This window comes from Macaca mulatta, chromosome 18 (assembly GCF_049350105.2).
Source record: "Macaca mulatta isolate MMU2019108-1 chromosome 18, T2T-MMU8v2.0, whole genome shotgun sequence".
Classification (NCBI taxonomy): domain Eukaryota; kingdom Metazoa; phylum Chordata; class Mammalia; order Primates; family Cercopithecidae; genus Macaca; species Macaca mulatta.
The window spans coordinates 57,194,675-57,221,141 of record NC_133423.1 but is presented as its reverse complement, the minus strand read 5'-3'; the positions used below and the strand labels follow the sequence as shown (position 1 = coordinate 57,221,141).

The 26,467-nt window shown below is 43.1% G+C and overlaps 2 protein-coding genes across 6 annotated transcripts in view; both read right to left on the bottom strand.

Annotated features, from left to right (window-relative positions):
- Positions 1–26,467, bottom strand: part of ZSCAN30 (zinc finger and SCAN domain containing 30) — a 35,875-nt gene that overhangs the window by 7,550 nt on the left and 1,858 nt on the right. For 2 of the 4 annotated variants that reach the window (XM_001104028.5, XM_002800906.4), the window contains exons 2-3: positions 5,284–5,794; positions 4,856–4,994 (exon numbers count right to left, since the gene is read on the bottom strand). In XM_001104028.5, coding sequence (XP_001104028.1) covers positions 4,856–4,994; positions 5,284–5,691 — 547 coding nt within the window. In that variant the 5' untranslated portion in view covers positions 5,692–5,794. The remainder of the gene's footprint in view (positions 1–4,855; positions 4,995–5,283; positions 5,795–26,467) is intronic. The other 2 variants (XM_077974933.1, XM_077974934.1) reach the window with 1 other exon arrangement.
- LOC114673696 (uncharacterized) lies at positions 9,830–13,060 on the bottom strand. Of its 2 annotated transcripts, none has more exons than XM_028837856.2 (2): positions 10,693–13,060; positions 9,830–10,480 (listed from the first exon to the last, which is right to left on the bottom strand). In XM_028837856.2, the coding sequence occupies exons 1-2, from the start codon at positions 10,867–10,869 to the stop codon at positions 10,121–10,123; spliced, it is 537 nt and encodes a 178-aa protein (XP_028693689.2). In that variant the 5' UTR covers positions 10,870–13,060; the 3' UTR covers positions 9,830–10,120. The 2 variants fall into 2 exon arrangements, with proteins under 2 accessions (XP_028693689.2, XP_028693691.2); XM_028837858.2 differs by having other exon boundaries at positions 9,830–10,477.

The window sequence follows — 26,467 nt, the reverse complement described above, 5'->3', positions numbered from 1 at the left end:
ATGCCTGTAATCCCAGGGCTTTGGGAGGCCAAGGCAGGTGGATAACAAGGTCAGGAGTTCTTCGAGAACAGTCTGACCAATATGGTGAAACCCCGTCTCTACTAAAAATACAAAAATTAGCCAGGCATGGTGGCAGGCACCTGCAGTCCCAGCTACTAGGGAGGCTGAGGCCAGAGAATCGCCTGAACCCAGGAGGTGGAGGTTGCAGTGAGCCGAGATTGCGCCACTGCACTCTAGCCTGGATGACAGAGCAAGACTCCGTCTCAAAAAAAAAAAAAAGGTCAAAGTGCACTGCATTCAAGTACAGATTGTGTTTTATGAGGACTCTGTAAACTAAAGAAAGTGGATTATGAATAAATTAAAGCTGGGAGTATTTCATATGGACATAAGAACTTCAATATGTTTGCTAAGGCTTCCATAACAGAATACCACAGAATGGGTGGTAAACAATAGAAATCTCTTTTTTCACAATTCTAGAGGCTAGAAGTCCAAGATCAATGTGTCAGCAGGTTTGGTTTCTTCTCTCTCCTTGGCTTGCAGATGATGACCACCTTCTTCTTTTTTTGTTGTTGTTGAGACAGTCTCACTCTGTCACCCAGGTTGGAGTGCAGTGGCGCAATCTCAGCTCACTGCAACCTCCACCTTCCAGGCTCAGGTGATCCTCCTGTCTCAGCCTCCCAAGTAGCTGGGACTACAGGCATGCACCACCATGCCCAGCTAATTTTCATGTTTTTAATAAAGACAGGGTTTCACAGTGGTCTCGAACTCCTGACCTCAAGTAATCTGCCTGCCTCAACCTCCTGAAGTGCTGGGATTACAGGCATAAGCCACCACACCTGGCCACAGATGGCCACTTTCTTGCTAGGTCCTCACAAGGTCATCCCTTGATCTGTGTTGTGTCCTAATCTCCTCTTCTTTTAAGGACATCAATAATTTTGGATTAAGGCCAACCCTAATGACTCCATTTTAACCTTTATAAAGACTCTATCTCTAAAAAAATGTAGTCATACTCTAAGGTTCTGGCTGGGGGTTAGAGCTTCAACATATGAATTTTGGAGGGACACAACTCATCCCATAACAAATACCAATATGAAAAAGCCCAAGAAGCACTTACCACAGTCTCTGTTCCTTAAGATCTTAAAAAAAGAAGGTAAAAATAATCTACCTAAATGATTTCGACATTTACCTGATTTAAGGCAGGGGACTTGATGAGATGAATTTTCTTTTTTAAAAATTTAAGTTCCGGGATACATGTGCAGGATGTGCAGGTTTGTTACATAGGTAAACATGTGCCATGGTGGTTTGCTGCACCTGTCAACCCATCACCTAGGTATTAAGCCCCACATGCATTAGATATTTATCCTGATGCTTTCTCTCCCACCCCCCAGGCCCCAGTGTGTGTTGTTCCCCTCCCTGTTTCCATGTGTTCTCATTGTTCAGCTCCCACTTATAAGTGAGAACATGTGGTATTTGGTTTTCTGTTCCTGTGTTAGTTTGCTGAGGATAATGGCTTCAGGCTCCATCTATGTCCCTGCAAAGGACATGATCTCATTCCTGTTTATGGCTGCACAGTATTCAATGGCGTATACATACCACATTTTCTTTATCCAGTCTATCACTAGTGGCATTTGAGTTGACTCCATGTCTTTGCTATTGTGAGTAGTGCTGCAATGAACATATGTATGCATGTATCTTTATAATAGGATAATTTATATTCCTTTGAGTATATACCCAGTAATGGGATTGCTGGGTCAAATGGTATTTCTGGTTCTAGGTCTTTGAGGAATTGCCACACTGTCTTCCACAATGGTTGAACTAATTTACATTCCCACCAACACTGTAAAAGTGTTCCTACTTCTCCACAGCATTGCCAGCATCTGTTGTTTCTTGACTTTTTAATAATCGCCATTCTGACTGATGTGAGATTGTTTCTCATTGTGGTCTTGATCTGCATTTCTCTAATGATCAGTGATGTTGAGCTATTTTTTATATTTTTTGGTGTATAAATGTCTTCTTTTGAGGTCTCTGTTCATGTCCTTTGCCCACTTTTTAATGGGGTTTTTTCTTGTAAATTTGTTTAAGTTTCTTATAGATTCTGGATATTAGACCTTTGTCAGATGGACAGATTGCAAAAATTTTCTCCCATTCATAGGTTGTCTCTTCACTTTGATAATAGTTTCTTTTGCTGTGCAGAAGCTCTTTAGTATAATTACATCCCACTTGTCAATTTTTGCTTCTGTTGCAATTGCTTTTGACACTTTCATCATGAAATCTTTGCCCATGCCTATGTCCTGAATAGTATTGCCTAGATTTTTTTCTAGGGATTTTATAGTTTTGGGTTTTACGTTTAAGTCTTTAGTCCATGTTAATTTTTCTATAAGGTGTAAAGGAGGGATCCAGTTTCAATTTTCTGCATATGGCTAGCCAGTTTTCCCAGCACCATTTATCAAATAGGTAATCCTCTCCCCATTGCTTGTTTTTGTCAGGTTTGTCAAATATCAAATGGTTGTAGATGTGCTGTCTTATTTCTCAGACCTCTATTCTGTTCCATTGGTCTATGTGTCTGTTTTTGTACCAGTACCATGCTGTTTGGGTTATAGTAGCCTTGTAGTACAGATTGAAGGCAGGTGGCATGATGCCTCCAGTTTTGTTCTTTTTGCTTAGGATTGTCTTGGCTATAAGGGCTCTTTTTTTTTTCTTTGTTCCATATGAATTTTAAAGTATTTTTTTTTTCTAATTCTATGAAGAATGTCAATGGTAGTTTAATGGGAATAGCACTGAATCTATAAATAACTTTGGGCAGTATGGCCATTTTCATGATATTGATTCTTCCCATCCATGAGCATGGAATGTTTCTCCATTTGTGTCCTCTCTGATTTCCTTGAGCAGCAGTCTGTAGTTCTTCTTGAAGAGGCCCTTCACTTCCCTTGTTAGCTGTATTCCTAGGTATTTTATTCTCTTTGTAGCAGTTGTGAATGGGAGTTAATCATGATTTGGCTCTCTGGTTGTCTACTGTTGTACAGGTGTGCAGTACAGACATAGAGATACAGGAATATCTGTATATAAGAATGCTTGTGATTTTTGCACATTAATTTTGTATCCTGAGACTTTGCTGCAATTGCTTCTTGGTTTAAGAAGCTTTGGGGCTGAGATGATAGGGTTTTCTAGACATAGGATCATGTCATCTGCAAACAGAGACAGCTTGATTTCCTTGCGATGAATTTTCAAAACCCGTTTTAATGTAGCACCTGCTTGGTGCAGAAGATACTTAAGAGGGCCTGCTTGGCTAATGGTAGTATCAGGGTATGATGCCTGGGGAAGGTTGGGAGGGAGTTTCCCAGAAGAATTCAATGGATGGATGGTATGGATTCCTTTGGTGAACTGCTGAGGTCCAGTGTCTGGCCCTTGGGCTTATGTCCTCATATACCTAATTATATCATCATACAAAAAATAGATTTATCTCTTGGGGTAGACTCTCATTAACTAAGCCCGTGAAACTCAGTAATAAAAACAGAATGAGAATTAATGAGTAATGTAACCATCACATGGACCAGACTGAACAAATGCATTTTCTTATTACAGCTAAGCTTCATGGGATTAAGAAGATTGCTTGGTGAAGACGAAATCAGAAGGGTAGTCAGATGTAACAAAAGATTAATGAGAACAAGCTGGTATGCCTGATATATGTGCTGCCCATAAGGATGATTTTGCCAATAACATAATCAAAGTCCTTTCAGTTCTAATCCCTGGCATCTGTGACAGCTATCAATTTATTGCCTCAGTTTCAAATCTACCCTTCATTGCCCTGTCTGTGATACTGGAATATTTGCCAGCTGGCATGATGTGAGCTTTATCAATAGAGGGGGTTGCAGAGGAACTGGAAGAAAGGGCTTTTCTTCCTGGTTCTGGCATGTTCTTTGTGTTTGTTTCTGTAGCACATGGGACACCCAGCAGTGCACACCCCAGTGAGTTCCAAAGGCCCCATCCCTATGGGTAGCTTCCTAGCAAGTTCTGTACCAGGTCAGCAGCCCATGGGGAGCTTCTACCACTGCAGAGTGTGGCTCCTCAGTGAGTTCCGCTAGCTCAGCACTGCAGTAGCATCTCCATTCAGTGGGCTGTGGCTGTGCCCTCTCCAGCCTGGATCTCAGACCCAGCAGGAAGGGGGAAGTTGTGGCACCTGCCTGCAGATTTGTTCTTACCTTGGATGTTCTGCCTCAGCCCTAGAGACACTCTATATCTGTTATTCCTGTATTCTTTTGAGTTTGACTTTTTGTTATAACACTTAGTAGTTAACAATTCTTAATATTAAACTCTCCCTGTTCAAGTAATTATGTGGTTTCTATTACTGATAAAGTATTCATCTCCATCTTAGGGACTGTCTTGCCAATGAAACCAAAATTAAATAACAGAATATTGAGCTTTGAATATTATGGATATTTAGCCAGGCATGGTGGTGTACAACTGTAGTCCTAGCTACACTGGAGGCTGAGGCAGGAGGATCACTTGAACCCAGGGGTTCAAGGCTGCTGCAGTGAGCTGTGGTTGCACCACTGCACTCTAGCCTGGGTGACAGAGTGAGATCCCATCTTAAAAAAAAAAAAAAGAAAAAGAAAAAGAAAAAAAATAATTTGGGGTATTAGATAATTTTACTAAAGACTTTAATTCTTAACCCAAAGTTATAAATGATACTGGAATTTCAGATTCTAGGCAGAGCCTAAGGAAGAATATTTCTAGGCAAAGAAGGCTTTCCACAATACTTAGTGATAGCCACAAGTGGCTGTCATTAAGAAAACGAACCGTGCCACAGATAGCTCTCACCTCCATCATCAACCCCAAATGGACTGGGGCTTCTCACCTCTCTCCTGGAAAGCCTGGGACTCCTGAGTCTCACTCTTGCACTGGTTCTCTAAGGGCTGCACCGGGCTATTCAGAGACTTCACTGCTCCTGTGGATGTCACTTCCTGCCAGAACATTTCTTGGTCATGAGTTGTGTCCTAGGAGTAATCAAGTACCAGCACTATCATTCTGAGCATACACAAGCAGAAAACTCCTAGATCAACAGTGCAGGACAGGAAGAATCAAAAACGCATTCAAATGATTAGAGAGAAAAAAACAGGACTTAAGAGCCCTAGTGACTGGAACCCAATGAGTGAATAATTAATAACCCAAAAGAAAGAAACTGTATAATTCTCTGAGAGCCGAGTCAATGCCCCAGTCATAATTAGGGCTTCCCCATTAACTTACAATAGATCAAACAAACAAACAAAAATGTCTACTTCTTACCTGTTGCCTTGGCTCCTCCAGTTCTTTTCCCAGCTCCTCCAGCATGATTACAGCTTCCTCTCCATTCTCTGGCCGATGCTCTCGCACCCAAGCTTGCAGCTCCTCAGGAAGGATGGCCAGGAACTGCTCCAACACCAGCAGCTCCAGGATCTGCTCCTTGGAGTGCACCTCCGGCCTCAACCACTGACAGCAAAGCTCTCGCAGCCGGCTCAGAGCCTCTCGAGGGCCAGTGGAGTCAGAGTAACTAAACTGCCTGAACTTCTGCCGGAATACCTCTTGGCTCCAGGGGTTTCCCTCAAGGCCAAAGTCCTGGCCCAAAACATAATTTTCTTCTTCAACCTTGACAATTAGAAGTCCTTCCTGTTCTTCTGGAGCATGGTAGGCCAAGACTGTGGCCTCTCCTGACATTCTGGGCAGAGATAGTCTGAAAAGGCTGCCCAGGTGAGGCAGGGAGGAGATGGAGATTTGCGTCCGAGAGATTCCTTCTGAATTCCAACTCCTCAGGATGCTCCTGAGGGTAGACAATGGTCACGTTACACAGGGAAAATAGGTACTTGGAATATAAACACAGGTTTTTGAAGCCCAGTTGCCAGGGAGCATAGTGCTGTAAAGAAAACTGATTAGGCCGGGCGCGGTGGCTCAAGCCTGTAATCCCAGCACTTAGGGAGGCCGAGATGGGCGGATCACGAGGTCAGGAGATCGAGACCGTCCTGGATAACACGGTGAAACCCCGTCTCTACTAAAAAATACAAAAAACTAGCCAGGCGAGGTGGTGGGCGCCTGTAGTCCCAGCTACTCGGGAGGCTGAGGCAGGAGAATGGCGTGAACCCGGGAGGCGGAGCTTGCAGTGAGCTGAGATCCGGCCACTGCACTCCAGCCTGGGCTACAGAGCGAGACTCCGTCTCAAAAAAAAAAGAAAACTGATTAACAGGGCACTTCCACATAAATGATACATTTAGAGATGACTCAGGATTTTTTCAGGATATGAAAGAAAAATGTTAGTATGGCCAAAATCAATTTGGCCTTTACTAATACTATTAGGAACAACATTAGGGATAATAAAATAGTGCTTGTAGGTTATAGAAAGCAAGAAAACCACTACAGTATATGGTTACATCTCAGAAATAACCACCATTTTATTAAGCACTAGCTGGATACTTAACATAAATTTTATATGCTTTCCCTAACAACTCTATAAGGACAATCAAAATTATGCCGATTTTCCTAACGAGGCTACTGAGTCATAAGTTGACCAAAGACAGCCAGCCAGTGAGCAGCAGCAGTGGGCTCTGCAACCAAAGTTTTTAGCTCTTTCTATTATGCTATGGGGCATCCCAAAAGAAGGGAACTCACACTCAATAAACACCTACTATGGGCCAAGCACTTTACAAATACTATTTTACTGGAGCTTGACAATAACACCATGAGGTATTATCACCTCAATTTTACAAATGAGGAAACCAAGGTTCTTAAAAGCCAAGTTTTGTCCAAGACTACAAACTGGTAAATAGCAAAATCAAGACATGAACCCAGGTTGCTCAGCTCTACAGTACTTGCTCTTTTTACTTCTTTTTATTACAGAATGGGTTGATGCCCAGGACAATCTTGGTTGACACTAAATTATAAATGATGGCAAAAATGTTAGGAAGGGATCATGGAGAATGGGCAAGGTGAATGTAGAAACAAGGAAAAATTATTCTTGACTTTTAAGTCACAAGGTTCTGAAACAGTACAAAGAAAAATGTATTATTTCAACAAATACTTCAGCATTTACTGTGTGCTAGATAGTGTACTAAAGAGCAGTCTCAGAATCAAAAGATCTGTACCAAAGGACTCTTAGTTTATTATGGGAAAACAACAGGTAAACACAGTGATAAATCCAAGGACGGAGTGAAGTAGGCAAGGTAGCAAAAGGGAAAGATGACTGACCAAGACCAAGGAGAGAGGGATGGGAAGACCTAGAAAGAGATGCCTGGAGGAGACATCTCCCAGAGTTTGAGTGAGCTGAGTGAGATGGAGAGGAAGGTCACTCAGGCAAAGAGAAAACAGGTATGAGAGAATGTGGCCCACTGAGGAAACTGAAGGTAGTTTGGGGAGACCAGACTAATGGTTGTCATTTCTGACTGCTGCTCAAAATCAGCCATGAATCATGAACCTCAAAGCAGACTTCCTGAGTCAGAATCTCCATGGGTCAGGGCCCTGCGCCAGACCCTGGGGTATAGTTAATGAATGGTGAAAGAGGAGGTCTGAGAGGTTGTACTACAGAGTTTGCGTTTGATCCGCATGGCCACAGTGATGGCTGGAAGGTCTCTGTGCTCACCCAGAGAGTGGTGTGGAGAAGACATGGGAAGGTGTTTGTTGCAACCATTCAGGAGACAGACAGTGAGAGACTGAGCCACGGGAGGCAAAAGACAAAAAGATGGGAGATTTGACAGGACTTGACACACTGTATAAGGGTTTGGAAGAGAGAGGGGTCAAAGACTCAAGTTTGTGGCTGGCCCTTGTGACTAAAGGATGATGGTGCTATTTGCTGAGGTATTCATTAAGAAAGTCAGGTCTGAGATGCCTACAAAGCAGCATCTCCTAAGCTGTGCTTTGCCAGATATTAATAGATTTTTCATACACATCTAAACGCAAGAAACCTGGGGATATTTCTCCTCTTAATTTTTTAGTGTAAAATACTAGAGACCAAGCGCAGTGGCTTATGCCTGTAATCCCAGCATTTTGGGAAGCCAAAGGCAGGAGAATCACTTGAGTTCAGAAGTTTGAGACCAGCCTGGGCAACATAGTAAGATCCCATCCCCACAAAACATTTAAAAATTAGCCAGGTGTAGTGGCATTCACCTGTGGTCCCAGCTACTCAGGAGGCTGAGTTGGGAGGACTACTTGAGACTGGGAGGTCGAGGCTACAGTAAGCATGATCGCTTTACTGAACTCCAGCCTGACAGAGTGAGACCCCATCCCTATTAAAAAAAAAAAAAAAAACTACACACATTTAGTTCTTATTATGTGACAATAGACATTTTTAAAATTTCATATCTTACTCTGAGCAGGGTAATAGGAAAATAAAAGTTTTTAATGAAATTTTGTGACAACCAATGCATTGTCAGATCTGTGCATGGATGTGGACATAGCATTTCTCAAGAGCTACGTCACATTAATGTATGTTCTTCAATTAGTGACCATTAGTCTATGTTATGTACTTTGCCTTTTAAATTCAATATATGTTATATTATTCAATTTTATTGTAAATATTATGCCTCACCAACTAGTCCTCCATGGGTATGTGGCTGAGGAAGATCTTGGTCATAAAGACTTGACGTCTGCTCCTTCCCCATCTCCTTCACAGGTCCAGCCTCCACTACATCAGTCCATCAGGTGAGCCCTAAGTCCTCTATTGTCACTCTCTACTTTCCTCCTAGGCCACCTCATTCTAACCTTCGGTTACCATCCAGTCTAGACCTCCTATCTGAACTCCTGACCTATTACCCACGGTTCTTCACTCCCACCATAACTACTCTTGAATTTCTCAAAAGGACCTCAAACTCAGCACATGCATAACCAACTCGTGATTCTTCCCACCCTAAACCTACTCCTCTGCCAGGGGTTCCTCTCAAGAAGCAGGAACATCCATTTGGCTGCATAGCCAGAAACGGGGAAGCATTCCTAACATTGTCCTTTCCCCCACCTCCTTCCTTCCTTTAAATCCTGTTGATTTTACTTTCTCTTCAAGAATCTGCTCTTCCCCATCTTGCAACCATCTTCATCCCAGCAACTATCCTGTCACACTGCACAAGAACTCATCAACTGGCTCCCCACATTCACTCAGTCCCCATCAGTCTGTATGCTACATTGTAACCACAGTGATCTTTACAGATTGTAAATCCGATCACATTCTTCTGACCAGTTTTTTAAAAAGTAAAAACAAAAACCTTCTAGCCAACGTGAGCTTAGGTACAGCCCTTCCCTTTGGGAGAAAGTCAGTCCCCAATGCTAGCCCAAGCAACCCAGATGGAAACTCCAGGGTACTTTTGGACAATCCTGACTGTGGCAGCATCACTGCTATTATAATGTATCTGCATTATAATGTAACAGATACTATAATGTATCTGTTTGCTTAATTGTAATAGAAAACGCTGAGGCTTCATTACAGAGTCAGGCCCTGTCTACCAGCTTTAAGTGTCTTATTTCATCTGCAGAGCACTCTATGGTGTAAGTTCAACCGTTCAATTGAAGACGAGAGACGTTATGTAATTTGTTCCAGGTCATGTAGCTTATAAGTGATGTAGTCTGGACTGTTTAGAAACCAAATAATCTGACTCCAGAGTCCTTACTTAGACGCCTACTCTGCTAAAATGCCTTTTTACATCTGGACTCCCCACCAAATCAAAGAGCCCTTCAGAAGAGGGCCTTTGTTTTTCTCACATTTGATATTTGAGTGCCTATTTGTGCAGGTATTTGTGCCAGGTGCTGACCAGAAAGTTACGAACAAGACAGCGTCTTTGCCATTACAGAACTTAAAAACAGTAGAGAGAGGCAGACGTTAAACAGAAAGCATTACCTAATTTAATTGTGACAAAAATTACAAAGGGGAATGCAGAAGGTGTTCCGAGAGTGACTGAGAAAGGATCTAACCCAGACTCGGGGAGTCAAGAGGCAGGCCGAGGCCCGTCTCAAAAGCGCTGCGTGAGAAGTGGCAGGAAGGAGCACACTGGCGCGTGTCAGACTCCTGAGGCTGCAACCCGACACAGGACACGCTGGGTAAGCGCCTGAGGCGTCAGCTGACCGAAAAGGCGGGTGGCTGAGCGGGCAAGTGGAAACGGATGGCGGGATTGACCTACGGAGCGGCGGGCAGGACCCCAGACACAGCCGAGGCCCGGCCTGTGGCCGAGGGGTCGAAGATAGGCGGCGCGGAGGCCTGATGCGGGATAGGGGCGGTTTTGGGAAGCAGCCAGGACCGCCCTGCTAAACCGCCCCACTCACCCTTAGCTCTACCGGCGGCAAGGAGGCACCCACCCCCGGGAGGGAGAGCAATGCCCTGCCGCACGCGCGCCGGAAGTAGGGGCGGGGGACGCCCCTCTAGGAGCCCGGAGGACCGCAGCTCTGTGGCGGGCGCGGATCGGGTCTCGCGGGTAGGGGCGCGGGTCCGGCTCAGACCTGGCGGGGGCATCGCAGAATCCGAACGGTTGACGCGCTGCTGAAAGGGTGGGGAGCATAAGATACATATTAAATATAATTATATATTCGATATATTTTTTTAATATGTAAAAATATACGTATACATCCAAACATATTTTTCCTCGTTCTGTCGCAGGCTGGTATACCATCGAGAAAATACCATCGAGAAAATAAACACCGAGAACCCATGATCTCTACATTCTGAGAGGAAGAGGAGCTGATCACGCTCACCGCAGACATGCTGACTGCGAAGACGAGAGTCCTAGGAGCTGCGGGAGGGCTGGGGCGGGGACGGGTCCTGCCCAGGAATGCCGAGGACGCCAGGTGCTGCGGAGGGGTCCGGGTGGGGTGCGGGACAGGAGAAGCTTGTAGGAATTTCGTCGTGGACTCTGCCCTCGAGCTGCGCATGGCCGCGTGCTGGATGCTGATACAGGAGGAGGAGCGCCACGGCTTTCCCGCGTAGGAAGCGGCAGGAGCCGAGGCACAGCGGGGCGGGGTTCAGGGCAAGCTCGGAATTGGCCCAACATCTTGGCTGGCCAGAAACTAGGCCAAGGGGCTGGTTAGAGTGAGTTAGGTTGTGGAGAGTGTCAAATACCAGGCTCACGTGTTAGCAATGCATTGAATCATCAGTGCAGGCTATTCACATGTAACATGGCTAGAACGGTGTTCAGGGCGGTGTCTGTACCGTGTAGAGTGGATTAATGGGCAAAAGAGATGAAAGAATACAGGTGACACATGAATTGAGCAAAATGTAATAATCTGTGAAAATATGATTGAAAATAGGGCAAGGCATGACATCGCCTCCAAGGGAGGTCTTTTGGAAAATAAACGGGATTGTGAAATAGTAACGTTTTGGAATGGGGAAGGAAAAGGAGTTCGAGAAGAGGAGCTACTTACAGAGCGCCCAGATGGTTCAAACATCATAAAAGCAGCAGTGTTTCAGGAGAGGGAACAGGTGACTAGCAGATGCTGCAGAGAGCCGAAAGAGGGTGAGAACTAAGCTGATGGTGGAATTAGGGGGAATGACAGAGGAGGGCAAGAGAGAGAGATGTTACCTGTGGACTCTCCTTTCCAGTGGTTCAGAAGAGTTGGTAAGACTGAAAATAGACAATAATCTCTTTTGAGAATTGTGATACTGCAAGAAAGGAAAAAGGATATTGGTTGAACTAAGCAACCGAATTTAAAGTATTCTTTTTTTCAAGGGTAGTGGAGAGCTAATTTCTAGAAAAGAAAAGGTAAAGTTTAGTAGGCACTAGAAATTGAAGATGGAAGAAAAGAGATACCGCTGATGGGGAGGGAATGAGACCAGATAGGCTGGTGAAGTTGTTTGTTTCAGAAAAGAAGGAAGTGATTTGTTCCTGAATAGGAGGAAAGTGGAGGGTGAGTGAGGACAGAAATACTGCAAGAGAGAAAGGAGAAGTTGAAGATGTTTCTGTCAGATGATTCAGACCACAAAGGTGGTGCAATTGAGCCAGATTTTGAAGAATGTTACGACGGCCAATGACTGGAAGAGACGACTTCAAGTTATGTTCTGTATCTACCATCCAATATGGAAGCCATTAGCCATACATGGCTATGTGTAGGAAAGCAGCCTGTTGCATGACAAGAGTAATGCCATCTTGAAGTGAAACATAATAATAACCAGTGTTTGACTCTTGCATACCAAGGCATTCCCCCAGCAAGGTCAAGAAACAATGCCTATAACATAGATAACCCCTCATAAAGAAACAATATCTGTAGCATAGAAACCCTCTCGTAAAGATCCTGATCTAATTTTCCCACTGGTCAGAGTTTTGCAAGAGGGTCTCAGACATGACCAGCTGCACATGTTTTACCAAAAAAAAAAAAAAGCTTGCTATAGAAAGAATAATTCCCGCAGGGCAGGTATGGGGATCCACCATCTTCAGTCCCTTTGTCCCTACCAAATGTTTCCTTCTGGGAAACTGCATTTGTCAGCTCAGCTCTCTCAACCTCTGGGAGTAGGTTTACATATACTTGCTCACTTGATAGATGGCTGATAGGAACTGAAGAAGTAAAATTTTCATTTCATTGAATTTTAATTAATTTACATTTAAATTGTCACATGGGATTAGTGGTTCCATACTGGACAGTGAAGCTAGCCTATACTGGTTAAAAAGAACCCAATGAGTGAAATGAACAAAGTAAACATTAGCAGTTTCTAATGAAGCAGATAAAATAATGAGTGCCCCCCCCCCAAAAAAAAGACTGTAAAATTGTCTTCTATGTAAAAAGCCCATAAGGTTTATTTACAGAACATACTCAATTTGTTCATTCCCTAAAAGGATCTAGCAACACACTTTTTAATGTAAGTACTCAATTTCCCCATTTTTAATGAACAGATGAACACCAATATTTGCTAACACTGTGGGGTGGGGAGGGGAGAGTGATATATACCTAAGAAAATTAGCGACTTCATCAATAATAAACATTTCTCTATCATTTATTTATCTTCTTTTAAAAAATGTATTAACATCTGAATAATGCATGGGCTTTAGATAATGAAGTATCAATTTTGGTCAACTAATTTTGACAAATATGTCATATCAATGAAAGATGTTAATAAAGAGAAATGAGTGTGAAGGTATATGGGATGTCTCTGTACTATCTATCTTTGCAATAATAGATAAATTGAATTTTAAAATATCTTAATAAAAAGAAGGCAGGAATAGGGGAACAAGGGAACAGATACCTTGTCTGCCCTTCTTTGCTGTGGGGCTTCAGTAACCTGTTACACTTACACACCATATCCTCTGTATCTCTTATCTGCTCTTTTTCATTTTTGTTTCTCATTTGCATATTTTACCACCTATTTTCCAGATCACGAATTCTTTCTTCAGTGATAATGTACTTTTAAACATATCCCTTGAGTTCTCAATTTCTGTAATTGAATTTTTTAATTCAGAATTTCTTTTTGGTTCAAGTTCATATCCATTATTTTGTTTTATTTTATTTATTTTTTGAGATAGGGTCTCACTCTCTTGCCTAGACTGGAGTGGAGTGGCGTGATCTCAGCTCACTGCAACCTCTGCCTCCTAGGCTCAAGCAATTCTCCAGTCTCAGTCTCGCTGGGATTACAGGCGCAGGCCACTACCACCTGAATGATTGTTTATATTTTTAGTAGAGATGGGCTTTCACCATGTTAGCCATGCTGGTCTCGAACTCCTGACCTCAAATGATCCACCTACCTCGGCCTCCCAAAGTGCTGGGATTACAGGCGTGAGTCACCACGCCCCACCCATTTTAGAAAGATTTTTATGGTAACACACACATGCCATTAAATTTACCATTTTAACCATTTTTAAGTGTACACTTCTGTATTCGTCCATTTTCACGCTGCTGATAAAGATATACCCGAGACTGGGCAATTTACAAAAGAAAGAGATTTAACTGGACTTACAGTTCCATGTAGCTGGGGAGGTCCACAAACATGGTGGAAGGTGAAAGGCATGTCTCACATGACAACAGCAAGAGGGAGAATGACAGCCAAGCAAAATGTGTTTCCCCTTATCAAACCATCAGATCTCATGAGACTTATTCACTTCCACCAGAACAGTATGGGGGAAACTACCCCCATGATTTAATTCTCTCTCACCGGTTCCCTCCCACAACACATGGGAATTATGGGAGTACAATTCAAGATGAGATCTGGGTGGAGACACGGAGCCAAACCATATCAACTTCAGTGGCAGTAAGTGCATTCACAATGTTGTACAACCTTCACAAACATCCATCTCCAGAACTTTTTCATCTTCCCAAACTGAAACTCCATACCAATTAAACAGTGATTCCCCATTTCTGCCTCTCCCGAGCCCCTGGCAACCACCATTCTACTTTCTGTCTCTATAAATCTGATTACTCTTAAGTACCTCAAATAAGTGGGATCATACAATATTTGCCTTTTTGTGACTGGCTTATTTTACTTAATGTCTCCAGGTTTATCCATGTTGTAGTATATGTCAGATTTGTCTTTCTTTTTAGGGCTGAATAATATACCATTGCGTGTATATACCATGTTTTATTTATCCATTCATCTGTTAATGGACACTTGGGTGGCTTTGACCTTTTGGCTATTTTGAATAATGCTACTATAAGAGTACCTTTAATCCATTTTTAATTTCTGTATATGGTGTAAGGCAAGAACCCAACTTCATTCCATTGTATGTATCCAGTTTTCCCAGTATCATTTCATGAAAAGGCCACCATTTCCACCATTGAATGGTCTTAGAACCCTTGTTAAAAAATCAATTGACCATATGTGTGAGGGTTTACTTCTGAGTGCTCTATTTCATTTGTCTGTATGTCTATTCTTATGCCCGTATCACACTGTTTTTATAATTGTAGCTTAATGAAATCAGGAATTAAAGTCTAATAAGTCATTCTAAAAATAGCTTCTGGTTTTCTGTCAAATTCTTCTCAATCTTGTCTTTTATGTCCCCAAACAGTATTTTAGCCAAATCTAACTATCCTAACATAAGAAACTCCAGTGATTCTACTTCTATCATCAATAGTTTCTGCTGGTTGTTCTTATCTCTTTTGCCAGGTTATCTTTTATCAGGAATTTCCATGAAAAACTGACGTGGAAATAATTTGAAGTTGCTCCTCTTCTTTATTTTATATTATTTTTTGAGATGGAGTCCCGCTTTGTTGCTCAGGCTGGAGTGCAGTGGCGCGATCTCGGCTCACTGCAAGGTCTGCCTCCCACCATTCTCCTGCTTCAGCCTCCTGAGTAGCTGGGACTACAAGCACCTGCCACCATTCCCGGCTTTTTTTTTTTTTTTTTTTTTTTTGTAGAGACGGGGTTTCACCATGTTAGCCAGGATGGTCTCGATATCTGTCCGCCTCAGCCTCCCAAAGTGCTGGGATTACAGGGGTGAGCCACTGTGCCCGGCCGAAGGTACTCCTAGAAAGAATCATTGTTTGCCTCTGCCATATATCTGGGAGCTCCAGTAATTTTAGGTCATCACAAACCAGTTTTAGGGACTGAGATTTTTCTGGGTCAAGCAGATGACTTGCGGTTGGGCTACAGTCTGTGGAAGGGCTGGTTTACTAGAAGTTCACCTTTATTCCTAGAATATAGTTGCTTTTCGGTATAATTCCAAGTACCAAGGTCCCAACCCTTAGTCTCGGATTCCAACTTTCTTCTCTCTAGTCCTGTGAGGTATCAAAAATGCCATTCAGTACCCTCAGCTGCCTCTTCCAGATAAGCAAATAATCTGAAAGTGAAAGCCCACTAGATGCTTTGGTTCACCTCACTGGACTTAGATCATTTCTTAGATCTTGTTCTAGTATTCTGTGCTACCTTGACAGTTCTAATGCCTTTCAGCTGATTTTCATATTTTTTATGGATTTACTGGTTGTCCTTAAGGGAAGTGTGATCCACATTACTCACTCTCCAATAGTGGAAGCTGAGTTCTGTGACTTTAATTTTCCCCTAAAAGATAGTATCTTTTGAAGAATAATAAGTTTTTTATTTTAATGTAGTCCGACTGAACTTTCCTTTTTACATATATTGGGCTTTATTATCTTTTTTAAAGATTTATTTCCCTACTCTGAAGTCATAAATATACTTTCACATATTTTCTTCTACAAATTTTACAAACGGTTTGCTTTTCTTCCATGTATTTAATATACTTGCTATTTGCTTTGTGTGCAGTTATGAGGCAGAGATCTATAATAACTATTTCTAGATGAATAATTATCCATTAATCACTTACTGAATTGTCCTTCTTATCCACACTGGTTTTCATGCCAGCTCATTCACCTACATTATTCATCTTTGATCCCACATATAGTGTTATGATGGAGATGGCTATAGGCTATTCCATTCATCTATAAAGTTAGCATCATAAGAATGATTAAGAATGCATGAACACTACAAGTCACTCAGTATTGCTTACCAATCTTAGGCTTTTCTAATAAGCTCACCTTTGCACAAAGTTTATTTCAAGCCATCTTCTCAAGCATTATTCTCCTCACCCCTCATTCTTAAATGATGATATAACCTCCTTCTTCCCAATGAATTGGAACATCCTCAGTTTCCCACTAACCTACCTGAGCTTGCACTCATTCTCTCCTATCATCTTAATTAGCATAGGAGAAGGGCCACTCATATCTAAACACTTATTCTTCCACTTGTACCTTGGATCCCATCTCCTTCCCCATCAATCATATGCCATCAACAGTTCATTCTCTTCCTGTGTTATCTACTCTCTCTCCTGGATTCTTCCTGCTATCTTTTACACATTTACACATTACATATCTTTCCTATCTTAAAAATAATCAAGCCACCAACCAAGCAAATAAACCATCCCTAAACTCCACTATTATCCTATTTCTTACTTTCTTTTATTCATAACTGACTTGTTGAAGTTGGTCTATACTGACATTCTCCATTTCCAGATATCCCATTTTCTTCTCATGCTGGTTCTCTTCAAAGTTTGTTTTTTATGAAGAGGTGTTGGATTTTGTCAAATGCTTTTTCTGCATATTTTGTCCTTTATTCTGTTGATATGGATTTGGTTGATTTTTAAACTGATGCTCAGATGGATCCCTGGGATAAATTCCACTTGATTGTGGTAGAAAATCTTTTTTATATGTTACCAAATTCAGTTTACTAGTATTTTGTCGAGAATAAGAGATAATGGTCTGTAGTTTATGTTTCTTGTGATGTATTTGACTGATTTGGGTATCAAAGTAATACTGGCCTCATGAAATGAGAGGAAGATGTTCCTTCCTCTTGTTTTGGGGCAGGGGAGAGTTTGTAAAGAACTGGTATTAATTCTTCTTTAAATGTTTGGTAGAATTCACCAGTAAAGCCCTTGCACCCATTCTCTCCTATCATCTTAATTAGCATAGGGCTTTTCCTTGTGTGTCTTTTTTTTTTTAAATTACTAACTCAATCTCTTTATTATACATCTATTCACATTTTCTACTTCTTCTTTAGTCAGTTTTCTGTCTCCAGGGCATGTCAGAGACCTTCACAGCAGCTCCTCCCATCACAGGCCTTGGGGCCTAGTAGGAAAAAATGATTTTGTGGGTGGGGCCCAGGGCTCCCCTGCTGTGTGCAGCCTAGGGACTTGTTGCCCTGCGTCCTAGCTGCTCCAGCCAAGGCTGAAAGGGGCCAATGTACAGCTCGGGCTGTGGGTTCAGAGAGTGCAAGCCCCAAGTCTTGGCAGCTTCCACGTGGTGTTGAGCCTGTGGACACACAGAAGTTAAGAATTGAGGTTTGGGAACCTCTGCCTAGATTTCAGAGGATGTATGAAATGCCTGGGTGTTGAAGCAAAAGTTTGCTGCAGGGTCAGAGCCCTCATGGAGAATCTCTGCTAGAGCAGTGTGGAAGGGAAATGTGGGGTTGGAGTCCCCACACAGAGTCTCCAACGAGGAACTGCCTAGTGGAGCTGTGAGAAGAGGGCCCCTGCCCTCCAGACCCCAGAATGTTAGATCCACTGAAGGCTTGCACCATGCACCTGGAAAAGCTGCAGACACTCAATGCCAGCCTGTGAAAGCAGCCAGGAGGAGTGCTGTACCCTGCAAAGCCATAGAGGCAGAGCTGCCCAAGGCCATGCGAGCCTACCTCTTGCATCAGTGTGCCTTGGATGTGAGACATGAATTCAAAGGAGATCATTTCAGAGCTTTAAGATTTGACTGCCCTGGCCGGGCGCGGTGGCTCAAGCCTGTAATCCCAGCACTTTGGGAGGCCGAGGCGGGTGGATCACGAGGTCAGGAGATCGAGACTATCCTGGCTAACATGGTGAAACCCCGTCTCTACTAAAAATACAAAAAACTAGCCGGGCGTGGTGGCGGGCGCCTGTAGTCTCAGCTACTTGGGAGGCTGAGGCGGGAGAATGGCGTCAACCCGGGAGGCGGAGCTTGCAGTGAGCCGAGATCACGCCACTGCACTCCAGCCTGGGAGACACAGCGAGACTCCGTCTCAAAAAAAAAAAAAAAAAAAAAAAAAAAAAGATTTGACTGCCCTGATGGATTTCAGACTTGCACAGGGCCTGTACCCACTTTGTTTTGGCCAATTTTTCCCATTTGGAATAGGTGTATTTACTCAGTGCCTGTATCCCCATCATATCCAGGAAGTAAGTAACTTGCTTTTGATTTTACAGGATCACAGGCAGAAGGGATTTGCTTTGTTTCAGACTTTGGATTTGGACTTTTGGGTTAATGCTGGAATGAGCTAAGACTTTGGGGGACTGTTGGAAAGGCATGATCATGTTTTGAAATGTGAGGACATGAGATTTGGGAAGGGCCAGGGGCAAAATGATATGATTTGGCTGCGTCCCCACCCAAATCTCATCTTGAATTTTAGGTCCCACAATCCCCATGTGTCATGGGAGGGACCCAGTGGGAGGTAATTGAATCATGGAGGCAGCTACCTCCATGTTGTTCTTATGACAGTGAGTTCTCACGAGATTTATGGTTTTATAAGGGGCTTTTCCCCTTTTGCTTGGCACTTCTCCTTCTTACCACCATGTGAAGAAGGACATGTTTGCTTCCCCTTCTGCCATGATTGTAAGTTTCTCGAAGCCTCCCCAGCCATGCTGAACTGTGAGCCAATTAAACCTCTTTCCTTTATAAATTACCCAGTCTTGGGTATATCTTTATTAGCAGCATGAGAACAAACTAATACAGTAGGCTTGTGTATCTAGGTTTGTGTATGTATACTCTATGATGTTCACACAAAGATGAAAGCACCTAATGATGCATTTATCAGAATGTATCCCTAGCATCAAGCAAAAGATGACTGTACTTCCTTCCTTCTGCTGTTTTGTTGCTGTTTTTAAATTTGCTCTCATTTTTAAAGTTTCTTAAGGTGGAAGCTTAGGTTTAGATCATTTTTTTTCTTTTCTAATATAGACATATTAAAGCTACAAAATTTCCTCTAACCATTACTTTTGCAGCATCCCATAAAATATTTTATGTTGTACTTCACTTTTATTCAGTTTAAAGAACTTTCTAATTTATCTTATGATTTCTTCTTTGGATCATGGGTTATTTATATTATGTTATTTAATTTCCAAATATTTGTAGAGTTCTCAAATCGTGCTGACTCAATATGCCCTCTGGGTCAGTGGAATCCTCACTGTCCCCAACCTCTTGGTCTATAGAGACCCAACTGGTCCTAGCTTCTGGACTCTTAAGAGGCTTCACTGGTCCCTGAGCCACCCTCAGCTGAGGTGGCCCTGCCATCTCTGCCCTTGGTAGTGTCCCCATCCTCTGGGTACCCCATTTCCTGCTTTTAGAATACCAGAAGTTGGACAGCTTTTCTTCTTTTCATCCTGTCTCTGTCATCTTCAAAATTAGCAGTGTTTCTGGGGATAGCATTGTCACAATTCTTGTTAGTTTTCCATAGATTTTAAGAGAATCCATACGATTAGGCACAAGGATTCTCTATAGATCCTTCCTGGATAACCCAATTTCTATCCTGGAGTCTGCTGAAATAGTTAATTGGATCCACAAATCACACCTAATCGCTTCACCAAAACATTCGTCCCAGTGCTGTCTCCAGAGCATGCTATCTGAGATAGGCTGAGAAATTTCCAAATCATCAAATGATTTTTGTTTAACAGTTTCCTCCTCAGTGTATCTCTTTCCTCTCATATTTTACCATAAGAAGGAAGGAAAAGACAAGCTACACCTTCTACCCATTGCTTGGAAATATCCTCAGCTAAACACTCAAGTTCATTAGTTACAAGTTCTACTTTCCACCCAATAGCACAGCATGATTCAGCCACATTTCCGCCACTTCTAACAAGGATTGCTTGTTCTCTAGTTTCTAATACATGTTCCTTCTTTCATCTGAGATCTCACCAGAAGTATCTTTAATGTTCATTATTTCTAGCAGCATTCTCTTCATGGCAATATATGTGTTCTCTAAAATGTAACTTTCTCTACTGTCCTCTTTACTTCTTTCTGAGCCCTTACCAGAATCACCTTTAATCCTCCTATTTCTACAATCTCTTCAAGGCTTTTTCTATTAAGAATTTCAAAACTCTTCCAGCTCAATCACTTACTCAATTCCAAAGCCACATCTATATTTTTAGATATTTGTACATAGCACCCCACTTCTTGTACCACAAACAAGATGGCATAATACAATAGAAATGTATTCTCTCATAGTCTGGAGGTTAGAAGTGCAAGATCAAGGTGCCAGCAGGGCCATACTCTCTCTGAAGGCTCTAGGGAAGTGTCTGTTCCATCCCATTGTCTGAGCTTCAGGTTGCTGGCAACCATTGGCATTCTTTGCCTTTTGGATGCATTACTCCAATCTCTGCCTCCATCATCACATGCATTCTCCTCTCTGTCTCCTCTGTGTCTGAATTTGCCTATGTTATAAGAACACCAGTCACTGGATTAGGGCCCACTCTAATCCTTTATGACCTTAACTTGATTATATCTGCAAAGGCCCTGTCTTAGGTCATTCAGGTTGCTATAACAAAAATATCATAGCCTGAGTAGCTTAAAAACAACATAAATTTATTTCTCATAGTACTGGGGGCTGAAAAGTCCAAGATCAAGGCACTGACAGATTTGGTGTCTGGAGAGGGTCTGCTTCCTGGTTCATAGACAGCCATCTTCTCACTGTGTCCTCATATGGCAGAAAGCCTTGGAGTGCTCCAAGTCCTATTTCATAAAGACAATTAATTCCACTCATAAAGGCTCTGCCCTTATAACCTAATTACCTCCCATAGGCCCACGTCCAAATACTATCACATAAGGAGTTACAATTTAATATATGAATTTTTGGGGGACATAACATTCAGCCTACAGCAGACCCTATTTTCAAGTAAAGTTACATTCACAGGTAATGGAGGTTAGGGCTTGAACCTATCTTTTAGGGGGATACAATTCAATCCACAACAATGTGATAAGTATAAACCAAGATTTATTTAAACCACTGTGGGCCAGAAGCAGTGGCTCATGCCTGTAATCCCAGCACTTTGGGAGGCTGAGGTGGGTAGACTGATTGAGCCCAGGAGTTCAAGACCACCCTGGGCAACATAGTGAGACTCCGTCTCTACAAAAAAGTAGAAAAATTAGCCAGTCATGGTGGCATGCACCTATATTCCCAGACACTTAGGAGGTTGAGGTAGGAGGATCACTTAAGCCTAGGAGGTTGAGGCTGCAGTGAGCTGTGATCACACCACTGCACTCCAGCCTGGGTAACACAGTGATACCTTGTCTCAAAAAAAAAAAAAAAAAAAAAAAAATAGAGAGGGACAGAGAAGGTAACCACCATTTATAAAAAGAGAGAGAGAGAGAGACAGGTGGAGAGACAGACATAGAAGGCAAGCAACACTTATTGAAGAAAAAGAAAGAAAACACACACACACACAAAACACCATGACATGCCTTTCAGTTACTTAACAGATAAAGATTTTTCAAGGTGAGGCCAATGACCTCACTGATTAAAAACAAAGGGAATTATCTGACCTGAACTGAACTTTAAAGATCTTGGGGAATTATAGTATTTCTTGACACAAGGCCAGTCACTTCTGTCAAAGTGAACCTTGGGAACTGTGATTATACTGGCCATTATTTTCTTTTCTGAATCAGAGTTTTCAGCACTGGTTCTGATTTTCAGGAAGTCAGTGTGAACCAGACACGCACACTGACATGTGAAAGATGTCTTATTACCCATAATTTAAAGATCTTATTCACAACAAACATGTTAATACTTGTTAATATTTATTTCAGCAGCAGTCTACTTGTTAATATGAGCAAAAGGCAAGTTAATTTTTAATGTGGCTTCACAATTTTGACTTCCTTTTTTTTTCCAGAACTGGAAATTGATTTTTAAACTGAAATCCCTTCCTTGTGAAAATTGTTGCATAGTCTAACTATCAAAGAAAATTAATTTCCAATACAATACATGATAAGCAAAAGTCCACATGTAGGTCTTTATGTTCATTTCTCTGAGGAAGAAGTTTGCAGTTTTCATCCTTTTTAAAATAAATTTACTGTCTCAAAAAGATTGAGAACCACTGCTCTAGAACGTATACCTAAGTTAGACATATGTTAATACATATGTTTGTTTGACCTAGTTTCCCCCAAGTGAAATGAGAAATAGAATTCAGGTAGAATATTGGTGGTGGCCTATCAGTTTCATTCTTGAAAATTTATATCACTCCCCATGCCTGTATTATCACTCCTAATCTCTCTGGAAACCCTTCATTTCCATTTACTTACGGACCATAGTTGGCTCTAGATTTGTTTTGGCCAGTCCAGCAAACAAACTCCAAGTTAGCTCATCAAACTCACACACAGAAAGCAACATCTCTGGCAAGACTCCACAAAGCTACAAATCTAACATAATCAGAAAGAATGGTTTGGCTTCTTTGGTCAAACACCCAGAAAATCTACATCCATATCATCACTTTTGGGCAAAAGGTTAACAAAACACTTTACCTTTGTATATGAGAATTAACCTTTGGTTAATTTTCTCATTCTGTTTTATTGAAAACTTATTCATATGTCAATTATGTTACCCAACAATACTGTTTATGGTAAAAATGATTCCTGGTTACCAAAAGAATTATAAATGAACTATAAATACTGACTATAATGGATACTATAACTTTGGGCCTCCCTGAGTATACTGACTCGTGTAATTGGCATGTCTCTTGTAGAAATTCTAGAAGCTATGTCCATGGAGTTGTTATAAGACATATTAGCTCCTGTGGAAGTTTCTAATCCAGATGCATCCCACAGCTGCCCAGTGTAAGTCTCATCTCCTTGCATCTGAGCTGTCATCAACTCGGAATGGGAAGGCCAAAAAAAAAAAAAAAAAAAAAAAAAGCCTGGATGCTTATGTAAAACACTGTGAGTACCACTTCCACAGAAGAGGAGTAGGTGCTGCCTGCTGGTCAGTTGTGGTTTCTGTCCTATCCTTCTAAGTGAATCTGATGCCAAGGGTGATCTGCAGTAGTCTTGAAGGTCTAAAAGTCTAGTTGAATTCAAGAACATTCTGGGGGGCAATGATATATACCCAGCTTCTTTTGGAAACTACTCGAAATTTATGTTTCTTCCTTCTCTCATCTTCTTATCATCTAACACAATATGTGGTAATAGTTAACTATATATGTCAGTATTTAAGTTATAGGACATGAAAGAAGGAGTGTTATCAGCCAGGAGCAGAATGAATGCCATTCATGGGCCAAAAAAAGACTATTTTCCTCTTTTGGGAAATGGTTAACATGTTAATAGTTATGTGATAGTAGTGTTATGTAACGTGGAAGCACAACTTCATTATCATCATAATTTGGAGAATTAAAGCATGGCTCAAAGAAACATGTATGGTACTAAGTTGACAAGGGGCAGACCATGATGCTTTTATAATGTGTCATCTTGCCTAGAGTGCACTAGTTTTCCTAGGATTATTTTATGTTTACAGTTTGGGTGGGCCAAAAAGGCAATTTTTGGGAGATGTGTAATGTGGAAAGGAAATAGTAGCCATTTGTAATTCACATACGTTGTTGCTGACTGGCGACTCACTTAACTGACTCATTTTGTTGCAGCTTGGCCTGCAACTACTCTACCATCCTCTAGATCCTCCTTCAGCTTCTCCAACTCCTGGCCTATGTATGTGTTTTTATGACAAACAGTCCCAGCTTCTGAAGGATACCCTCACCATCAAGCTCAAAGGCAACAAGAACTAACATGGATTTCAGTCCATTTTCATGAGGTTCAAGTTTGTACTTGTGACTTCCAGGCTGACCCTGACTTCTTCCATTTTACTTCCATCTTCCTTTCTGACTACTCTGCCAACATCAAATTCCAGCATCAGACACAACAGCATTATAAGACTGCCTAACCAGCTCTCATAATTGTGCAAGCCAATTCTCTTTAACGAATCCATATATACATGTACATATATTTAATTACTTGTTGTGTGTTTCTGGTTGAACACTGACTATCAGGGATAAAGAAGGTCATTTCATCATGAAAAAGGAGTCAATCAAGAGGCATAACAGGCTGGGCATGGTTGGTCACACCTGTAATCCCAGCACTTTGGAAGGCCGAGGCAGGCAGATCACCTGAAGTCAGGAGTTTGAGACCAGCCTGGCCAACATGGTGAAAAACAAATACAAAAATTAGCTAGATGTGGTGGCACGCACCTGTAGCCCCAGCTACACTGGAAGCTGAGGCACAAGAATAGCTTGAACCCATGGGGTGGAGGTTGCAGTGAGATCATGCCACTGTGTCACAGGATACTTTGGGTGTTGCATTTCTGGTCAGAAACCCCTGTGGCCAGTGGTACCTTTGCCTGAGTTTTGCTTGGGCCCACTGGGATTGTTCTGCCCACTCAGGCTGCGCTTGGCTAATGCTACCAGCCTGGATCTCACCCCTGCCAAAGGCGAGCCAGCTGTGGAGTAGCAAGGGGTGTGTGAGAAAGAGAGTGTGGGGTCTGGCCACTGCACACAGTCAGGCACGCTGGCTGCAGCAGGGTGGGCAGCTCCAGGTGCTACTATGGGACCTGGCTCACTGTGAGGCTGTGACTGGACTAAGTACACCGCAGTGGAGCCCAGAACCTTGGAGACTCCAGGAAGTGCAGGGCCCCAAAAGGAGTCACAGTTCTGGCTCAGGAGCTTCCTGGTCTGGGCTCCCCGAAGGGCCACAGCTCTTCTCTCCTCTTTGCCTGCAATGTGGTGAGCAAGGGGCATGTTTCAGCCCTGTTTGTGTTATAGCTCTTTCAGCCCCACTATTCAGCAGGTCTCAAGTTTTTGTCCTGCATCCAGAAAGAATGAGGTAGGCAGACAAGTGGAGGCTGAGCAAAGTGAAGAGGAGCTTTACTGAGAAGGAAGAGCTTTACTGAGCAACAGGATAGCTCAGAGGAGACCCTGGAGTGGGCAGCTCCTTTCTGCAGGCAAGACATCCTGTTGTCTCTGCAGCTCTCAGCAGAAAGAAGGCCCTGGAGTGGGTAGCTCCACTCTACTGGCAGCTTGTCCCATCATCTCTGCAGCTCTCAGCGAAGAGGAGGCCCTGAAGTGGGTAGCTCCTCTCTGCAGGTTGGTCCTCCTGTTGTCTCTGCAGCTCTCAGCAGAAAAGAGGCCCTGGAGTCGGTAGCTCCCCTCTGCTGGCAGGTCTTCTCCCCAAGTCTGGCTGAGTCCAGGGACTTTTACGGGCCTCAGAGAGGAAGAAGTGCATGCTGATTGGTCCATGGGCAGATCCAAGAAAAAGCACCACCAGTTCCCTCTCCAGTCAGGGGGACTGGTGGCCTGGTCATTAGGCTTCAGGCCTTCCCTGGGGACTTGCCCCTTTCTGCCCCAGAGCATGTCGCCTCCTACTGCTTTCTATGGTGCCCAGGCTGTTTGTGGGAAGAAGCACCTGCAGGCCAATGCCAAACTGCCCTCGGCCTCCCTCCTATGTTTGTCAGCACCCAAAGTCTGGAGGGGGCTGAGGCAGCAGGGGAATGGCCTGTCAGTACTGCCTCAAGTATGCGCACAACTGGCTGGGCTGCAACAGCACCCTGGCTCAGCCCCAACCTTGCTCCTAGATGGGAGCAGTCACCATGAGCAGGGCGAGGCCAGGCAGCAGAAGCAGATACCTCTAAGCCTGCTGAGGTGGGGGTGCCTTCCCAGGCCCATAGCGTGCAGAGATATCCAGGTTGGTCCACAGCCACAAGTTGGGTGGCTACAGCTGCACAAAGGAGGTGGGGGGATGCAGGCGGGGCTCCTGCCTGCTCCCAGCCTCCAAGAACATGGTCTGTAGCAAGGACTCGGGTGGCTGCAGTTGGACCTGGGAGGGTGGGGCTCCTGCCTGCTCCCGGTCTCCAAGAACACAGGGAGGCTCAGCCAGCAGCCATCACTTGGGCAGTTGCAGCTATGCCCGGGGAGCTCCCACCCACCAACTTGGAAGGAGCTGGGCTCCTGCTTGACCCCATTCCCTCTGGCTCTGTGAAGCTCACAGCACGGGCAGAGCCTCCCGGCTGCAGCCAGCATCTTGGCAGTGGCCACTCCAGATGGTCCAGATGGCCCAC